A 16,610-nucleotide genomic window follows, 5' to 3' on the forward strand; every position below is an offset into this window, starting at 1 on the left:
AAACAAGTACTGAACATCTCTTGTGTGGCAAGCACTACCCCAGGTGAGGGGGGGACTCAATGTCTATGAATCGTAGTCCCTGTCCTCAGAGAAATTAACATGGAAGTAGATCAATGACAATTGCGTTATGATACGGTAAGCACTTTGGCTGCCAATAGCTGAGAGGAGAAAGAGGAATTTTTATGGAGAAGTTGACATGTGTGCTGGTTCTTGAAAGATGAGTAGGAGTTAGGCAAGCAGAAAAAAAGGGGGAAGAGGAGGGGTGGAGGTGGGGGAAAGGATATTCCAGGGAGAGACTACAGCATGATGCTTTCTGAGTCTGTGTACACGTGTGCTTACTATGACCTGTCACAGCACCGCTGCAGAACAAACATGATTGATCTAATCGTGAGTCAGACCTACTGTGTTCAATTACGCTTTGCCTCTTGCTGGTCCTAGGACCTCGGGCAAGCTGACCCATCTCTCCGAGCCTTGTTGTCTCATCTTCCCAGTGGATGTGCACCAGCTCATGGGTAGCGTGAAGTTCGGATGCAGTCGTGTCCGGATTACAGTAAGCACATGGTGGGTGGCACGTAGGAGGTGGGGTGCTGGGGGACATAAGGATGTAAGGGTCATTTGTAAACTCTGAAAGAATATCAGAATGTAATGGGAGTGGCATTTGGATTGTTTGCTCCCCAGAAGGCTTGTCTGGCTGCAGTCTCCTCAGTAAATATTTAAAAGTGGTTGCTTGGTATCCAGACTCTGAGACAGGAAGTCTCCGAGGAAATGCTGGGGAGCACAGGGCAGAGGCCTGCCTCGCTGTGCACTATCTCAAGAGGGCTACTGTTTGAGCTGACATGGAATCAGGAGGGGGGCTGGGGAGACTAGAAAGAGGGCCAGGATTAGAACTAGGCGATGGCCTGGTCTCATTAAACAGGAGCAAAAGGAAGGCCGTGCTGGGGAGAGGCTCAGACATGCCTGTATTCTCCTCAGCATTTAGCAATGACCATCCCCATGCTAGTTACTGGTACTTGAGTTAACACTGGCCGTTTGGGCTAAACTTGCCTTGTACAGAGTTGGGGATGCTGAGGTTCATTTCGGGAGAGAGACTTCTTTCTGATCACATAGGTAACCCCCCTGTTCCAAGATATCTACCCTTGAATCTGGCGTGATGCTATTTCTCTCCCTATGGTTTCTAAGTCTCTGTTTTCCCATCTGAAAGATGGTAATAATAGTATCTATCTCTTGTGGGTTGTTCTAAGGATATGGATCAAAAGTGCTTAGCAGGATGCTGGCATGTGGTGAGGGCTCAGCGTTATTTTTATTACTTCCTTCCCTCTTGACCTGATTCCTGCTGAGTGTTGAATGAGCGCCTGACATGGTGCCTTGTGTGGCAACGTTAAAATAGCTGATTACATAATTCTATCCTAAATCAGAAACAATTTTGTACTTGTAGAGAAGTAGTAACAGGAGCTAAGAGTTTAAGAGAAATTTATGGGAGAAACACTTCAAATTGAGAATGACAGCTGAATATAACGCGCTTGCTAAGGGCCAGGCGCTGGTCCAGGCAATTTACGTATAGTCACTCAGGCCTCACAACAACCCTATGAAATAGGTATTACCTCCTATTTTGCAGATGAGAAAATCAGAGCACAGAGAGGTTAATTAATTGCCTGAGGTCACACAGCTAGTAAGTAATGGAATTCAAACCTACACAGTCTGGATACAGAAACTCTACTATTGACTTCTCATCAAGCATTTTTTTGTTCCTGTCAGAATTATTTATTTAAAAAATTTTAATGATAGAAAGCTCATTTCAACTATTAGAATGCTGTTTTTTTAGTAGAAACACCAGTCGAGACCTGTGACTTGTCTGCTGACCAGGGAAGCTGAGGACCACTTGCATGACCATGGGATCAATAAATGTTCTTGATGATGAGAAAATAGGAAGTGAAATGAAAAATGAAGGCCAGTTATCACTATTTGCAAGGCAAAAGGGACAGCCTCTCTCAGGGCAAAGTGTGTGTGCAGAAGAGGCGTTATTGTCAAACTCTGCTCCCAGTATTCCTTCTGAGTCAAATAGAATCATATTTTCTGCTTCTTTTCTGTAAACTGGGACTAATACCTGCTGTACCCAGCAGAATCTCAGGAAGATAAAATAAGACAGTGTGATTCACTGCAGCATCATTCACAATAGCCAAGATACGGAAACAACATATGTGTCTGTCAATGGATGAATATATAAAGAGGATGTGGTAGAAAGAAAGAAAGAAAGAAAGGAAGGAAGGAAGGAAGGAAGGGAGAAAAGGAATATTATATATAAAGGAATATTACTCAGCCACGAGAAAGAAGGAAATCCTGTTATTTGTGACAACGTGGATGGACCTTGAGGACATTCTGCTAGGTGAAATAAGTCAGAGGAAGACAAATACTGTATGATATCACTTATATGTGGAATCTAAAAAAGCTGAACTCATAGAGACAGAGACTAGGATGGTGGTTCCCAGGGACTGCGGGAAAGGGGGAGAGGTTGGCCAGAGGGTGCGAACTTGCAGTTATAAGATGAATACTTTCTGGTGATCTAATGTACGGCATAGTGATGATAGTTAAATAATACAGAAACTATATATATATAAACGGTATTATATATAAATATATATATATAATAAATATAAATGGTATTATATACAAATATATATATTATATATATATATAAACGGTAAATAAACGGTATTATATGCTTGAAAGTTGCTAAGAAAGCACCTTAAATGTTCTCACCACAAAAAAGAAATGGTAACTAAGTGCCATGGTGCAGGTGTTAGCTAATGCTATGCTGGTAATCATTTTGCAATATATAAGTGTATCAAATCGACACATTGTACACCTTAAACTTACGTAATGTTATACGTCGATTGTATTTCAATAAAGCAGGGGAAAAAAAGACAACATGAGTACTGGGCAGAGAGATCTCATAATGGTGATCAGAGCTGGCCAGGGAGGGATTGGCTTTTCTGAACTTCTCCAGCAGGCTCTCAGGACTCTTCCTCCTTATCTCCCCATCTCATCCCAAATCTTCCAGTTGCCCCTTTCCTAAAGCATCTTGCCCTGAGCTCACAGGGATCGTCGTTCGAGGACCACGGTGTGCCAGGGAGTTGCATTTTAGTGGAGGCATTTTAAAGACTGAAAAGGCATGAGGCCAGCAGGATGGCCAGTTTCTGATGTTTGCTCCTTTTGGGTGACTGCTTTCTAACCTAATAAACTGTCCAACATTTTCACAGGTAAAAGGTCACTTCTCGGGCTTCCCTGGTGGCGCAGTGGTTGAGAGTCCGCCTGCCGATGCAGGGGACACGGGTTTGCGCCCCAGTCCGGGAGGATCCCACATGCCGCGGAGCGGCTGGGCCCGTGAGCCATGGCCGCTGAGCCTGCGTGTCCGGAGCCTGTGCTCCGCAACAGGAGAGGCCACAACAATGAGAGGCCCGTGTACCGCAAAAAAAAAAAAAAAAAAAAAAAAAGGGTCACTTCTCCCTACCTGACAGAATCTATGCAAAATGACTGCCGGTTTGTCTTATTAGCAAGAGGCCTATCAGTGTGAGGTAGGGGAGGCAGAGGACAGATGCTTTGATGGATTCCTCACTGTGCTACCTGAGTCCTCAGAGGGCCAAAGAAGCTTGGGGACTGACAGCACGGAGCCTCGTGCCCGTCCAGTTTTTAAACACCTGGTTGCCCACCATTGATTCTAGGGGCAACAGTGGAGAATGGATCTACTTAAGGAAATTTGCTGAAGCCTCATCTCCTCTCTGAAACTGTTCCTGCCCCTCTTGGAGAGAGTCGAGGATTTTCTGCCAGTGGTGGGCTGGCACTAAGGTGAACAGCTGTCTGACTGCCGAAGGTTGGGGATTTCCCCGGAAATCCTGGATTTTCAGTGCTAACATTGGGCCCGTTCCAGGGAAACCGGGCTAGTTGGTCACCCTGGCTGGGACTGACTTTGCAAGTTTGCCACGGCCAATTGTGAGCATACACAAATGCCTGAGTCACATCCTGGGCCTATTAGATCAGAATCATTAAGATATAGGTATATACTAGGTATAGGAATTTTTAAAACTCTCCAGATAATTCTAACGTGCAACCAAGGTTGAGAACCATTGGTCTGATAAAAATTAGGAACTTTCCCATTGACATCCCAGTGAATGAGAAAGACAACTTAAAAAATATATACACTGAGGGCTGTACAAGTAAGAAATCCTAGACTTTATCCAAGGAGCAAAAGATAAAGGGAAGAGGTTTATCATAGATTCTTAGGGTAGAAATTCAACCAAGCATTTTTCAAAGTGAGTGACATGGAACACTGAAGGTATTAAAGCCCATTAGATTCCAACTGAGAAAGGAGTTCCTTTTAATGGATAAAGAAGATGTGGCACATATATACAATGGAATGTTAGCCATGAAAAGAAACGAAATTGAGTTATTTGTAGTGAGGTGGATGGACCTAGAGTCTGTCATACAGCGTGAAGTAAGTCAGAAAGAGAAAAACAAATACCGTATGCTAACACATATATATGGAATCTAAAAAAAAAAAAAAAGATGGTTCTGAAGAACCTAGGGGCAGGACAGGAATAAAGATGCAGATGTAGAGAATGGACTTGAGGACACAGGGAGGGGGAAGGGTAAGCTGGGACGAAGTGAGAGAGTGGCATGGACATATATACACTACCAAACGTAAAATAGATAGTGGGAAGCAGCCACATAGCACAGGGAGATCAGCTCGGTGCTTTGTGACCACCTAGAGGGGTGGGATAGGGAGGGTGGGAGGGAGAGGCAAGAGGGAGGGGATATGGGGATATATATATATATATATATATATATATATATATATGTATATGTATAGCTGATTCACTCTGTTATAAAGCAGAAACTAACACACCATTGTAAAGCAATTATACTCCAATAAAGATGTTAAAAAAATAAAATAAAATTCTCTCTAGAATCTTCTGAGTAGTTAGTCTTTGCCAGGTAATAGTATGTCTTTCATACTCCTCCAATCTAGGGGTTGATAAACTGTAGGCTGGGGCCAAATCCAGCCCATCACCTGTTTTTGTAAGTAAAGTTTTATTGGAACATAGCCAACCCACTCATATACATTTGGTCAGTGGTTGCTTCCACACTACAGTGGCAGAATTGAGTAGCTGCAACAAAGGTTGTATGGTCCAGAAAGCCTCAAATAGTTACTTTGCAAACACCTTCTCTATTTCATGCAAAAGGTCTTTTTTTTTTTTTTTTTTTTTTTTGCGGTATGCGGGCCTCTCACTGTTGTGGCTTCTCCCGTTGTGGAGCACAGGTTCCGGACGCGCAGGCCCAGCGGCCATGGCTCACGGGCCCAGCTACTCCGAGGCGTGTGGCGTCCTCCCGGACCGGGACACGAACCCGTGTCCCCTGCATCGGCAGGTGGACTCTCAACCACTGCGCCACCAGGGAAGCCCGCAAGTCTTTTTATCAGAAAACAGGTGACAGGATCTGAGCCTTTGGCTGGCAATAGTATTTAGTTCGAATGTAATACACTCACTTTCTGTATTAACATCAACTAATACTGGTTTTCCATTTATGGTACTAATACAAAGTTTCTTTTTAAGATAAATTTGTGTCAAAAAAATGAGTGGATTTAAAGAAAATAGTTACTAGAATTATTAGTACAACATGTGGCACATGTATCTGGCAACGTTCAAGAGGTCACACTTATGTCTGAAGTCTGGGAAACATTATTCAATGTATCCAATTCCCTCATTTTACAGATAAACTGAGGCTTGGTGGTTAAGTCATCTGCCCAGGGTCACTTACTTGCTTATGGTAAAAACTGGACTCCTCTCTCTCCGGACAATGTTCTTTCACCTCCAACTGGTCACTCATTTGTACTTTGAAACCAGTTAGCACGAATGCAAAGCATTGCACTATTTAAAGTCAATGAACTGAATTCAGCCGGAAAATATCCTGGTGACATTTCCACAGATACATTTAGTAGACACTGATGGGCAATTTGAAACACAATAGAGGGGTCATTCACATCTTTAAACATGAATCTTGGGTAATTATTGGCATATTGTTTAATTAAGTTGATTGCTTCTTGGGCGTGGTTTCCTTGAAACAATAAATTTGATTAAAAGTCTTGTGTTTTTTTTTGGTTTTAAATCAAAATCTACGTAAATGCTTGTCAGAGCAAAAAGTTAATGGTCACCATGGTCTCACTGATAACAAAGCTGATTCCACCGTTCTTAGATCCTATTCTCACTTGGCTCAGCTTTTGAAGTCTGCTAGCCAAGGGTGTAGACAAGATAGCTAGGAAAGTGTGTTAGGAAACCTTTGAAGGGTGCTGAGAACACAGGGAGCGCTTCGCTGCTGTTTATTCACCCTTTCAGAGATGCAGTTATAAAGTGACAGGTATGACTATTAGTAGTTTGGCCATCATTCTACATGGATACAAATATTTGCATCATTCGTCAAATAAGGCTGAAAATAGAAAAAACATCCCCTTGGATCAGATCTCAATATGATATATCCTTACATATGCTGTGTGTTCTGAAAACTAAGTGAAACTTTTTAGATTAAAAAAGTGATTGTTCTCCTAAACTTGGGGTTATTTTTATGTTGGCATTTTAAGAACACCTTTTAATGAAGATTGGTATAGTTAGGTCATTTTCCAGAAAGACAAGCTTCCTTAGGCTATGCTGTCTGGGTTATACATGTCAATGTGATATTTACCATCAAAGGTGACTATGGGGTTGAGACCTGACCTTAAGGACATGTGAACTTAAGACTCTTCAAGGTGGTGGGTACCACTGTTTCCAACGTTACTGGCAGTACACTCAGAAACGCAAACAATGTGATGGGCCTACCACGCCCTGAGCTCTGGTAGAGGAAGATTTATTGGGGCAGCCTTTTGGGGGCTACACCCAGAGAAGAGGTGAGCAAATGGACTCCTGATTATTTCACTCATGATTATGTCTTTCCAGATGAGCACTGTTCATCTAGGCAGGAAAACCAGTAGCTTAGCAGCCTTGTTACTGGGTATTTCTGCAGGGAGGCCCTTTGCATTCTCGCCATCAGAACTTAACTTATGAGCTAACAGCCTTTTGGGGGAAAACCACCACCTCTCAGCTGCCATTGTCATCACAGGAGTGGCAGCCCCAGTTGGCTCATTCTTGGGGGCCCTTCAGTACTGTGTTGGTCTGGACCACTCAGAGTTTCTTCTAGAGGCAGAATAACATGCATTGTCTTGAAACCAGATTTTGTGTCCTGGGGAAAATGTCTGCTTTGAGGTTGTCCACTGATGGTTTGGGGCGTTAGAGACCTCTGAAGAGGGTTACACCTCTAGATATCCAATGACTGCTGTACCGCCTCAACAAAAGCTGAGGGAAAGGTGGTGATGGGGAGGTGACGACTATTTCTCAACTGTGAAAGGAACCATGTCTTCAAGAGTTATGAAAAATGAAGCACTTTTTTCTCATTGGAAAAGAATTATCCATTTCCTTCTTCTATTGCCAAAGGCTGTTTTTTTTTTTTTCTTTTCTTTTCTTTTTTGCCAATTCAGTGAGAGTATGAACTTGGGATTCATCGCTTACAGGAAAAAAGGAAGCTATTGTACTCTGGCATCCTCCAGGGTCAATGATAACTGGGCAGATGGAATTGAAAAGTGAAAATATTGGGGGCTGAGCTGAGCCGTTACAGCATGGAATAGTGCTGTGTAGTAGGGCATAACCAACGGTATGTGAACAAGTTCAGATTTGCTGAAAAGGAAACAAGGTGAAAGAGCTAAATTTGCTTTGAGCAAGTTTTTGTCTCCTCCAGAATCAAAACAATGAATGTTATTCTTCCCCCTGGTAAGAGAGTTGCAATATGCATTGGATCCAAACTTATTAATTATTTCTTTAAAATTCTTCTTAGCATTTTTATCTTCCTTTTCATTCCCACCACAATCCAAACCTCCATCACTGAAAGGGTGAATTATTTTACTGCCTTCCCATCTGATCTTCCAATCTTCATTCCCTTTCTATTTCAGTCCATCCAATAGTAGTCATAGTCGTTGAAGTAGTAGTAGTAATATTAATAAAAACAATAGTTATAAGAAAGCAATACTGATAAAGCAATGTTGCCCATCCCTAACGATAAGTAAGGTCAACTTTGGCCACAGTGATATTCAAAGACGTAGGCACATACCTCAGCCAATCAGAATTTTCCCTGGCATTGTCTGTATAGAAGCTTAGAGAAAACTCTTTTCCTTGGGGTAGTTAATCTGGAGTTATGTGAGGCCATGGAACTCTCTGTGGTGCCTGAACTATCTGTGGCCAGGCCTCCCTTTCATCAACTCCTTTTGCCTCCCCCATCATTGAAAAGAAAAAGTTCATTTTCAATAGGAGAGAATAAGGCTAGGACATGGAAAGAAAAAGAGTGTGTGTGAGAGAGAGAAAGAGAATGAAAGAACACTAGCTGACAAGTTGATTTCCCCAGCCCTGGAGAGGAATCAGGATCCATCACTATCCTCTTCACCTTTGCCAGTGATTGGTCTAGGATGGGCTTTTGACCGATTCTGGCCAATGAGATAGAAAGGGATGTCTGCCTGGGCGTTCCCAAAAGATTTTCCTCACTGATAGGGGACTGGTACAGGAGGAGAAAGACATTTTTTTTTTTCTCCATCCCCTTCCTTCCTTCTTGTGACCCTATCATGTGAGATTACTAACTTGAAAGCACACATGGCCATTGTCTTGCATCCAGGAGGGGAGATGTTGCCAGTACCTCAAGGGGGGCAGAATGGAAAGGCAGATGTAGCCTGAGTCCTTAACGACGTGACTGAACTGCTGAACCAGCCCTAGAGTCCCCTCCTTTCAGACTTCCTGTTAGGGTTAATCATCAAAGGGCTTTGTTATTTAAGCCACTGTGAGTCCCATAGTCTGTGAACAAATACATACTAACTTAAAGACAAAACAAACAGACAAAAAACCAGAATTTATACACACAAATTCCCTCAATCCCAGACTTCTCTCTTGAGTTCCAGATCCAGCTACCTGCTAGGCATTAAACCCAGGTGGAACACAGAAATCTCAGACTCAACAGATCCCCAAACCAAACTCATCCTCTCACCTTGCAAACTTTGCATCCCCCGGGTGCATGGCCATCATCCACTTGCGTGCACAAGCCAGTTACCTTGGAGTCGCTCTGTAGTCTTTCTTGTCCCTCACCTCCCATATCCTGTCCGTCAGCAAGTTATGTCGATTTGACCCTCCAATCTGTCCTCGTCTCTCCAATCCCATCGTCACTGTTTTAGTTGGGGGCAGGGGGTCATCATCTTTCTCCAGGCTTTCAAGTGCTTTACTTGGAAGTGCTGACTTTCAAGTGCTTTACTTGCCTTTGGTCATGTTTCTCTCCAGACCTTTCTCCACCAGCCTCCAGCATAGTCCATCCAAAGGACAGTGCTTACCTTGTCATTCCCTTGTCTGAGATCGATTAGGGGCTTCTCTACTGCCTAAGGTAGTGGTTCTCAAAGCGTGGTGCCTAGACCGGCAGCATCAGCATCACCAGGGAACTTATCAGAAATACAGATTCTCAGGCCCCACCATAGAGTGTCTACTGAATCAGATGCTCTGCTGATGGGGCCCAGCTTTCTGTTTAAACAAGCCTTCCAAAGGAATCTGTTGTGCAAAGTTTAAAAACCACTACTAGCTTAAGGCAATAAAGTGCAATTTCCTTGGTGTAATGGGTTGAATAGTGTCCCCCCAATTCATGTCTGCTCAGAACCTCAGAATGTGACCTTATTTGGAAATAGAGCCTTTGCAGATGTAATTAGTTAAGGATCTCAAGATGAGCTCAGGACTTCCCTGGTGGCACAGTGGTTAAGAATCCACCTGCCAATGCAGGGGTCACGGGTTCGAGCCCTGGTCCGGGAAGATCTCACATGCCGCAGAGCAACTAAGCCCATGCACCACAACTACTGAGCCTCCGAGCCACAACTGTTGAGCCCACGTGCCACAACTACTGAAGCCTGTGTGCCTAGAGCCTGTGCTCCGCAACAAGAGAAGCCACTGCAATGAGAAGCCCATGCACTGCAACGAAGAGTAGCCCCCGCTAGAGGCAACTAGAGAAAGCCCACGCACAGCAACAAAGACCCAACGCAGCCAAAGATAAATAAGTAAATAAATAAGGAAAGAACACCAAACCTCTATAGGTGGTTTAAAAAAAAAGAAAGATGAGCTCATTCTGGACTTAGGGAGGGTCCTAATTCCAATGACTGGTGTCCTTAGAAGAGGAGGAGAAAGCATAGAGACACAGAGGGAAGAAGGCCCTGTGAAGATGGAGGCAGAAATTAGGGTTATCCTGCCCGGCGCCAAGGAGTGCAGTGCCCCAGGGCCACCAGAGTCTGAAAGAGGCAAGAAAGCATTCTTCCCTAGAGCCTTCGGAGGGAGTGTGGCCCTGCTAACATGCTGATTTCCAAGTCCCTAGACTCTAGAACTTTGAGAGACTAAATTTCCATTGTTTGAAGCCCCCCAGTTTGTGGTAGTTTGCACAGCAGCCCTAGGAAACCAGTACACATTGCATGGCATGCAAGGGACTTCGGGTCTCAACCCTGTGCTCCTGTCTAGTCTTGTCTCCTGTCTCTGTCCCTGCTCATTGATCTTTCTATCAAAACTATGTATGGAACGCCTGTTATGTGTCAAGCCCCAGAGCTACAGCAGTGAGTAAGACACAGCGTCTGCCCTCAGAAGCTCACAGCCTGGGGGACAGGGTAGCAGCTGCCCAGGCAATTGCTGTAGGATGTGCTAAGTGCTTTGGCAGGACTAGAGCTCAACTCACCAGCAGCACCAGCCTTCCTGGACCTCTCTGTGCTCCTGCGTTACAAGGAATGCCTTTCTCCACTCTAGAAACCCTATCTACTCTCACTTCTCCCACAGGGCATCATTCCCTCCTCTGTCCAACTTTTGAACCTTGTTATGATGGACACGTTTCTATGAGTGTGTCCACCACACGTCATTATAATTATTTATTTGTGTGCCTCCTGACCAGACTGTGAGCTATTTTGAGGGCATGGACTGTGGTCGTTTATCTTATTCCTCTTTTTATCTCCAGAGCCTCAAACAGTACCTGGATTCTGGTAGTTTCTCTAAAAGAATATGTCGAGCTGGCTGAGAGGATGGAGAGTGGCCCCCTGCCTTTCTGCCGCCAGCTCACTGTGCAGCTCTAAGGTGGGAGGCAGGAGAGTGTGCGGCCTGGTCTGGGGTGGAGGAAGGAGCAGAAAGGGGTAGTTCTCTGGGTTGCATTTGGTGTAAGAAGCCCAGGAGGAGGGCATGGGGCTAAGAAGGCTTGAAATGCCATGGTCAGGGCGTGTGGGCAGGCTGAGGGGTGGGGATGGTTTATGCTCAGAGCAAGGGCACAGCTCTAGTGAGGCCCGTGAGAGGCTTTTGCTTCAACACTGGTTCTCAAACACTAACGAACATCAGAATCTCCTGGAGGGCTTTTTCAGCAGCAATTGCTGGGCACTTCCCCCAGAGTTTCTGATTCAGTAGGTCTGGGGGTGGGGAGCTGATCATTTGCATTCCTAACAAAAGCCTAGGCGATACTAATGATGCTGGCCTGGGGGCCATATCTGGGACTATTGCACTGAGGAATACCTGATAGTAGACCCATGCTTCTACATTAGGACCACAGCTTTCAGAACTGCGCACAGTCTAGCAAGCACCTGAAAAATGTCTGTTATTATCATCATCTTCATCTTTTCAAAAGGCCCCTTTAAACCCACAGGGATGCCCATCATTGCTGGGCCTTTGGATTCATGTTGCCGAGCTGTAGAGCAGAGTTGCCCGGGTGTGCTGGGATACGCTGGAATCCATCCCCTGCACGAAGTGACCCTGGGTTCCTATAACTTTAGAGTTCTTGGGTCAAGTGTTCAGTTTGCATGTTCTTCCTTCTGTCAGTGGTTTTGTCTTTGCCAGCCTTTCCACCCCACCTCTTTAAAAGGACTGCTTTTAATCTATTATAGCCAAGAAATCTCCACAGCCCAGATTGTGTAATTGTGCCCAAAATGTAGCTAGACTTTAAGTGGGTGAGTTGTCATTAAATAGAGAAGGTATGAGGGGTGGGATAGGGAGGGTGGGAGGGAGGGAGACGCCAGAGGAAAGAGAGATGGGGATATAAGTATATGTATAACTGAGTCACTTTGTTATAAAGCAGAAACTAACACACCATTGTAAAGCAATTATACTCCAATAAAGATGTAAAAAAAAAATAGAGAAGGTATGCTTTAGTGCATGTCATGTATTCACATCAGAGGCCATTTTTGTTTCCTCTTATGGATAGTGGTAATTGAAGGACTAACTTTCTGGGACAAAAGGTTTCCTGTTAGGAGACATATTACTGCACAGTCTAGGCTGGTTTCTGCTTGGGGTTCACTGCGATTCTTTGAGTTTGAGGATCACAGTTGAATGTACACTCTTGGTTGAAGCCGTGCTTACTTTTGTCTCAAATTCCCAAACACATTCTCACCTGTCTCTAGAGCCTCCCTTCTCTTCTCAGGAATCTGGACCTGGTCCCCACCTGTCATATAGCTCCCAGGTGTTCCCGATCCACCTTCATCTGAGCTGGCTGGTTTGGAACTCCTGCTACAAGTCCCAAACTAGTCTCCATTTCAGACAATATCTGTGTTGGCTAAATATTAGCACAAGTGAGTCATAAACGTGACACGTTGACAAACACTGTGGCAGATCGCTGAGCTGATGTTCTAACATTTACAAGTTTGTTTTCATTTACCAACACTCAGAATGACACTTCGTTCATCAGCGGTGTGCTGAGCTAGTCTTGTCAGGATCGTGGTGTGCAGTTCACTGTTTCTCAAACTCTGTGCTCATTAGCATCACCTGGGGAACATTTAGAAATCCCAACACCCGGGCCAACCACCAGACTAATTAATTCAGACTCTCTGGGGGTGGGACTCGGGCATCCGTGATTTTTAGAACTCCCCAGGTGACTCCAACACCCAGCTAAGTTTAAGAACTTGTTCCCCAGTCCATTGCTTCTCAGACTTTAACGTGCATGGGAATCACTTGAGGATCTCGTTAAAACGTAGATTCTGATTCAGTAGGTCTGAGTGGGCCTGAGATTCTGCATTTCTAAAAGCACCCAGGCCATGTGGATGTTGCTGCTAGCCCAGGGTCCATACTATGAGTAACAAGGCAGCAGTCCTTTCTAGCGCCTGTTCATTAGTCTGGAAAAAAATGTCCAGAAATCAACAGTCCTCTTGAGTTTGTGATTATTTCCACATTTATCCATGGCACCCCTAGATCTTGCTCCCTGTCTATGACTCTGCCACCTATAGCCACACTCTTATGGCAAAGTCATCTCACTCTTTGTGTCAGTATTCTATTTTCCTCTAGATGGTGATTCTCTTGAAAACAGTTCACACAGTAGAATAGAAGAGTCATCTGGCTGAACCTAAGCTTTTTCCTGTAGATCTATTTTTCTGTCTCTGCACAGAGCTCACTGAGCACAGGGACATGGCCTCCAGGCTGAGCAAGCTCTGAACACTGTGTTTCAGCAAATGATAATATCCAAGTATCCGTTATTACTGCTCCAAATAGGTTAGGCACAAACACCATGTCTTGAGTTCAAAAAATGATGGCAAAAGGATTGGAGGAAAGCACAAAGCGAAAAAAAAAAAGTAATTTTTAAGTTTTCAGAATTGGCTAGGATTCCATATCAGAGTACCTTGGAAAATGTAACTTCCTGGCCAACATTCTATTGGCTTTAGAGCAGTATTTGTCAAACAGTTATCTGCGGACTCTGGTTTGTGGACATATTTTGGGGAATTCAACCTTCCTGGTAGACTTTTTATATAGTGTCTTTAGTGCTGATAATAACTAATATATAAAAACAAATATAAAGCACACTGGATCATCAGGATGAGCAGGGGCTAGCACATGATTTCAATGCCTGCATTTGTGTTTCTATTTAAAAAGCATGCCAAATAGCCATACTTTAATTGTTACAAACTCATGGTAAAAGAACAGAGAACAGAGGGAGGTTTAATATAAAAAGCCTGCATTTTAGCCAAGAGAAGGCCCAATTGTCTTACAGGGAGTCTTACAAACAAAAGTTTCTCAGTAGTTTGGATAGAGAAACGTGACAGGAGAACTAAGAAGTCACACACTGCATCATATTTTAGACATGCCGCAACTCAGAAAAACCACATTATAGCAATCTGCGCCATTTTTACATTTAATCTCAGCAAAATAACATTATCTATTACACTAAATCAATAACATACTTTTGCACATCATGGACTTGAATTTTACTAGCATTTAGTTTGCACATTTGTTTTGGTGTGTAGTTGCTTTAAAACTATAAGCGTTGTAGTTTTAAGTTTGTACATCTTCAAGTCATTGTCTAATGCAGTAATTTGTCCTTTAAAAAGGTTTCGCATTTACTCATCTAGAAACACAGTCTTAGAACATATTCATTCTTTATGCACATGTTAAATTCCACTAATATTTTCTACAACGTCACAGGGGCATAGTGTAGGATCATGTACTCTGTTCCAGGACACCATTAAGCGGACACTGTTGGGAAGAGAAGCTGAGTTCCTAAATTACATTTTTATCTTAGCTGTAAATATTATAACAAACATTTTCTAGGGAAAAATTTCCCTGCTTGGAAGTAATGCCTGATGGTGACATTTTCAGACCAGAGGATTGTGGACGGTCCAGTATAACAAGTCACTGGTGAGTAATATGGGCCCATGAGAAAGCCTGGTCATACCTATGATTTGGAGGGAAAATAAAGTGCTTACAGGATGATGGAACTCTGGCTCTCCACTCCCTGATGGGTGGCTGAGAGGCTGCACGGCTGCCGAGGGTTGGGCCTGCCCGTACAACTGTTGACTGCCTTCTGACAAGGAGTAAGATTGGCTCTGGGGAGTCAAAAAAGAAATACATAAAATGCTAGACCACTCACACAAGCCAGCTGCCGCTTTCAAGGGGTGACTTTCAAAGGGTGAAAACATCCTCTTAAGCTGCTAAACCAGGAGCCAATGATTTCTCCTGAGGTCGGTCCTCTGCATGGTTCACAAGTATTTTATTTTATTTATTAAAAGTTCTTTTTTTTCTTTTGGCTGCGCTGCACGGCTTGTGGGATCTTAGTTCCCTGACTAGGGATCAAACCCATGACCCCTGCACTGGAAGCTTGGAGTCCAAACCACTGGACCACCAGGGAGCCCAGGCAGGATCAGAAGTATTTTATTTTATTATTTAAAAATTTTTTTCCAGGATCAAAAGTATTTTAAAAGTAGGTTTCAGTTTCTCTGAAAGATAATCTAAATGGAAGCTTTGTAACCTTGGCTAGTATGAAAATGCTACTTACAGATGATTTTAAAAATAATGCCTCTTTGAAGAAAACGCTTGTAGATTTGCCACCATCTGAGCACAAGTTTGATTTAGAGCAAAGGGGAAAATCTTATTAACAAAGTTCTAGTTTACAGAAGAGTTTGGAGTTTTATTCTCTTCGCTCCTAGTGTACACACAATAAATCCATCTTCCTGTGGGAAGCCACATTAGGTGCAGCAAAACCTTATTAAAATTCTTATTGCCATAGCTTTAAGTATACCTTTTTCACTGTAAAAAAAAAAAAAAATCAAATTTAACTCTGACCTGCCTTGTGCATAGTTAGCTCCAAATGGTAGTATTTTTATCAGTTTTTAGCCATTAATAGTTTATAGACATGCTATTCACATGAGCCTAGACATTTCAGAAGAAAAGTAAAATATTAAATCCATTCCGTGAGTATTTGCAAATATCTGGTCATTTGGTGCTGTTTAGAAAAAATACTGGGATATTTTCGCCTTTCAATCCAAGTTGTATAGGTTTGTGAGAGTACTTGTATCTTTCTTTATCTACTGATATTTGCAACATGAGCCTGTATTCCCAAAACACCGATGGGCACAGTCTATGAAACTTTGTGCAGCTTTGCTGCAAACTAACATCTTTAGTCATATATTCCTTAAATACTATTTTAACTACTTGCTCTCTGCAAGGCACTGTTTACCACCTTGTTTTAAATACTTCTCTTTCACGCCTCCAAGGAGATTTCTGACTAATGGAGAAAAAAATATATTCCAAATGCATTTTGAAAGCATGGTTTGCTGTTGTGAAAACCAACAATTAGGAGTGATCACAATGATAAAGTATAAAAGTATCAATCATGATTTCATAGTTTAAATTTCTCCACATGCTAACCAAAATTTAGAACTTGGTTTGATTCCCGAAAGCAATAAATACTTACACTGCGATTGCCCATTTTCTTTTTTTCAGAGATAGTTGTTCTGTATTTCATTAAGAGGTCAGCTCTCTTACAGGCCAAGTTTATAATGGTTTTCCCAGGGCATAATATCTCTTGAGTTTAATAAGTAACCGTTGGCATTGCATTTGAACACATTGCTGGGGATGGGTAGGGAGTGGCAGTAGCTACAAATGATCTTAACCTGCCCACGCTGCCTTGGTTGGCCATCTTTTAAAACTAAAATATGTATTAATAAATAGAGTGTTGGCTTTTCAAGTTGAATATCTTATTCACAACTAAAGGGCTAAACCTTTCTCACTCCTGGATTA

At 43.0% G+C, this 16,610-nt stretch overlaps 1 protein-coding gene across 1 annotated transcript in view; it reads right to left on the reverse strand.

Annotated features, from left to right (window-relative positions):
* The window catches only part of ANXA13 (annexin A13), a 55,727-nt gene extending 39,428 nt beyond the window's left edge, over positions 1–16,299 (reverse strand). The window contains exons 1-2 of the mRNA XM_060116239.1: positions 16,285–16,299; positions 14,798–14,917 (exon numbers count right to left, since the gene is read on the reverse strand). Coding sequence (XP_059972222.1) covers positions 14,798–14,917; positions 16,285–16,299 — 135 coding nt within the window. The remainder of the gene's footprint in view (positions 1–14,797; positions 14,918–16,284) is intronic.
* Positions 16,300–16,610: the final 311 nt, after the last annotated feature.

This window comes from Mesoplodon densirostris, chromosome 13 (genome assembly GCF_025265405.1).
Source record: "Mesoplodon densirostris isolate mMesDen1 chromosome 13, mMesDen1 primary haplotype, whole genome shotgun sequence".
NCBI classification, from domain to species: Eukaryota; Metazoa; Chordata; class Mammalia; order Artiodactyla; family Ziphiidae; genus Mesoplodon; species Mesoplodon densirostris.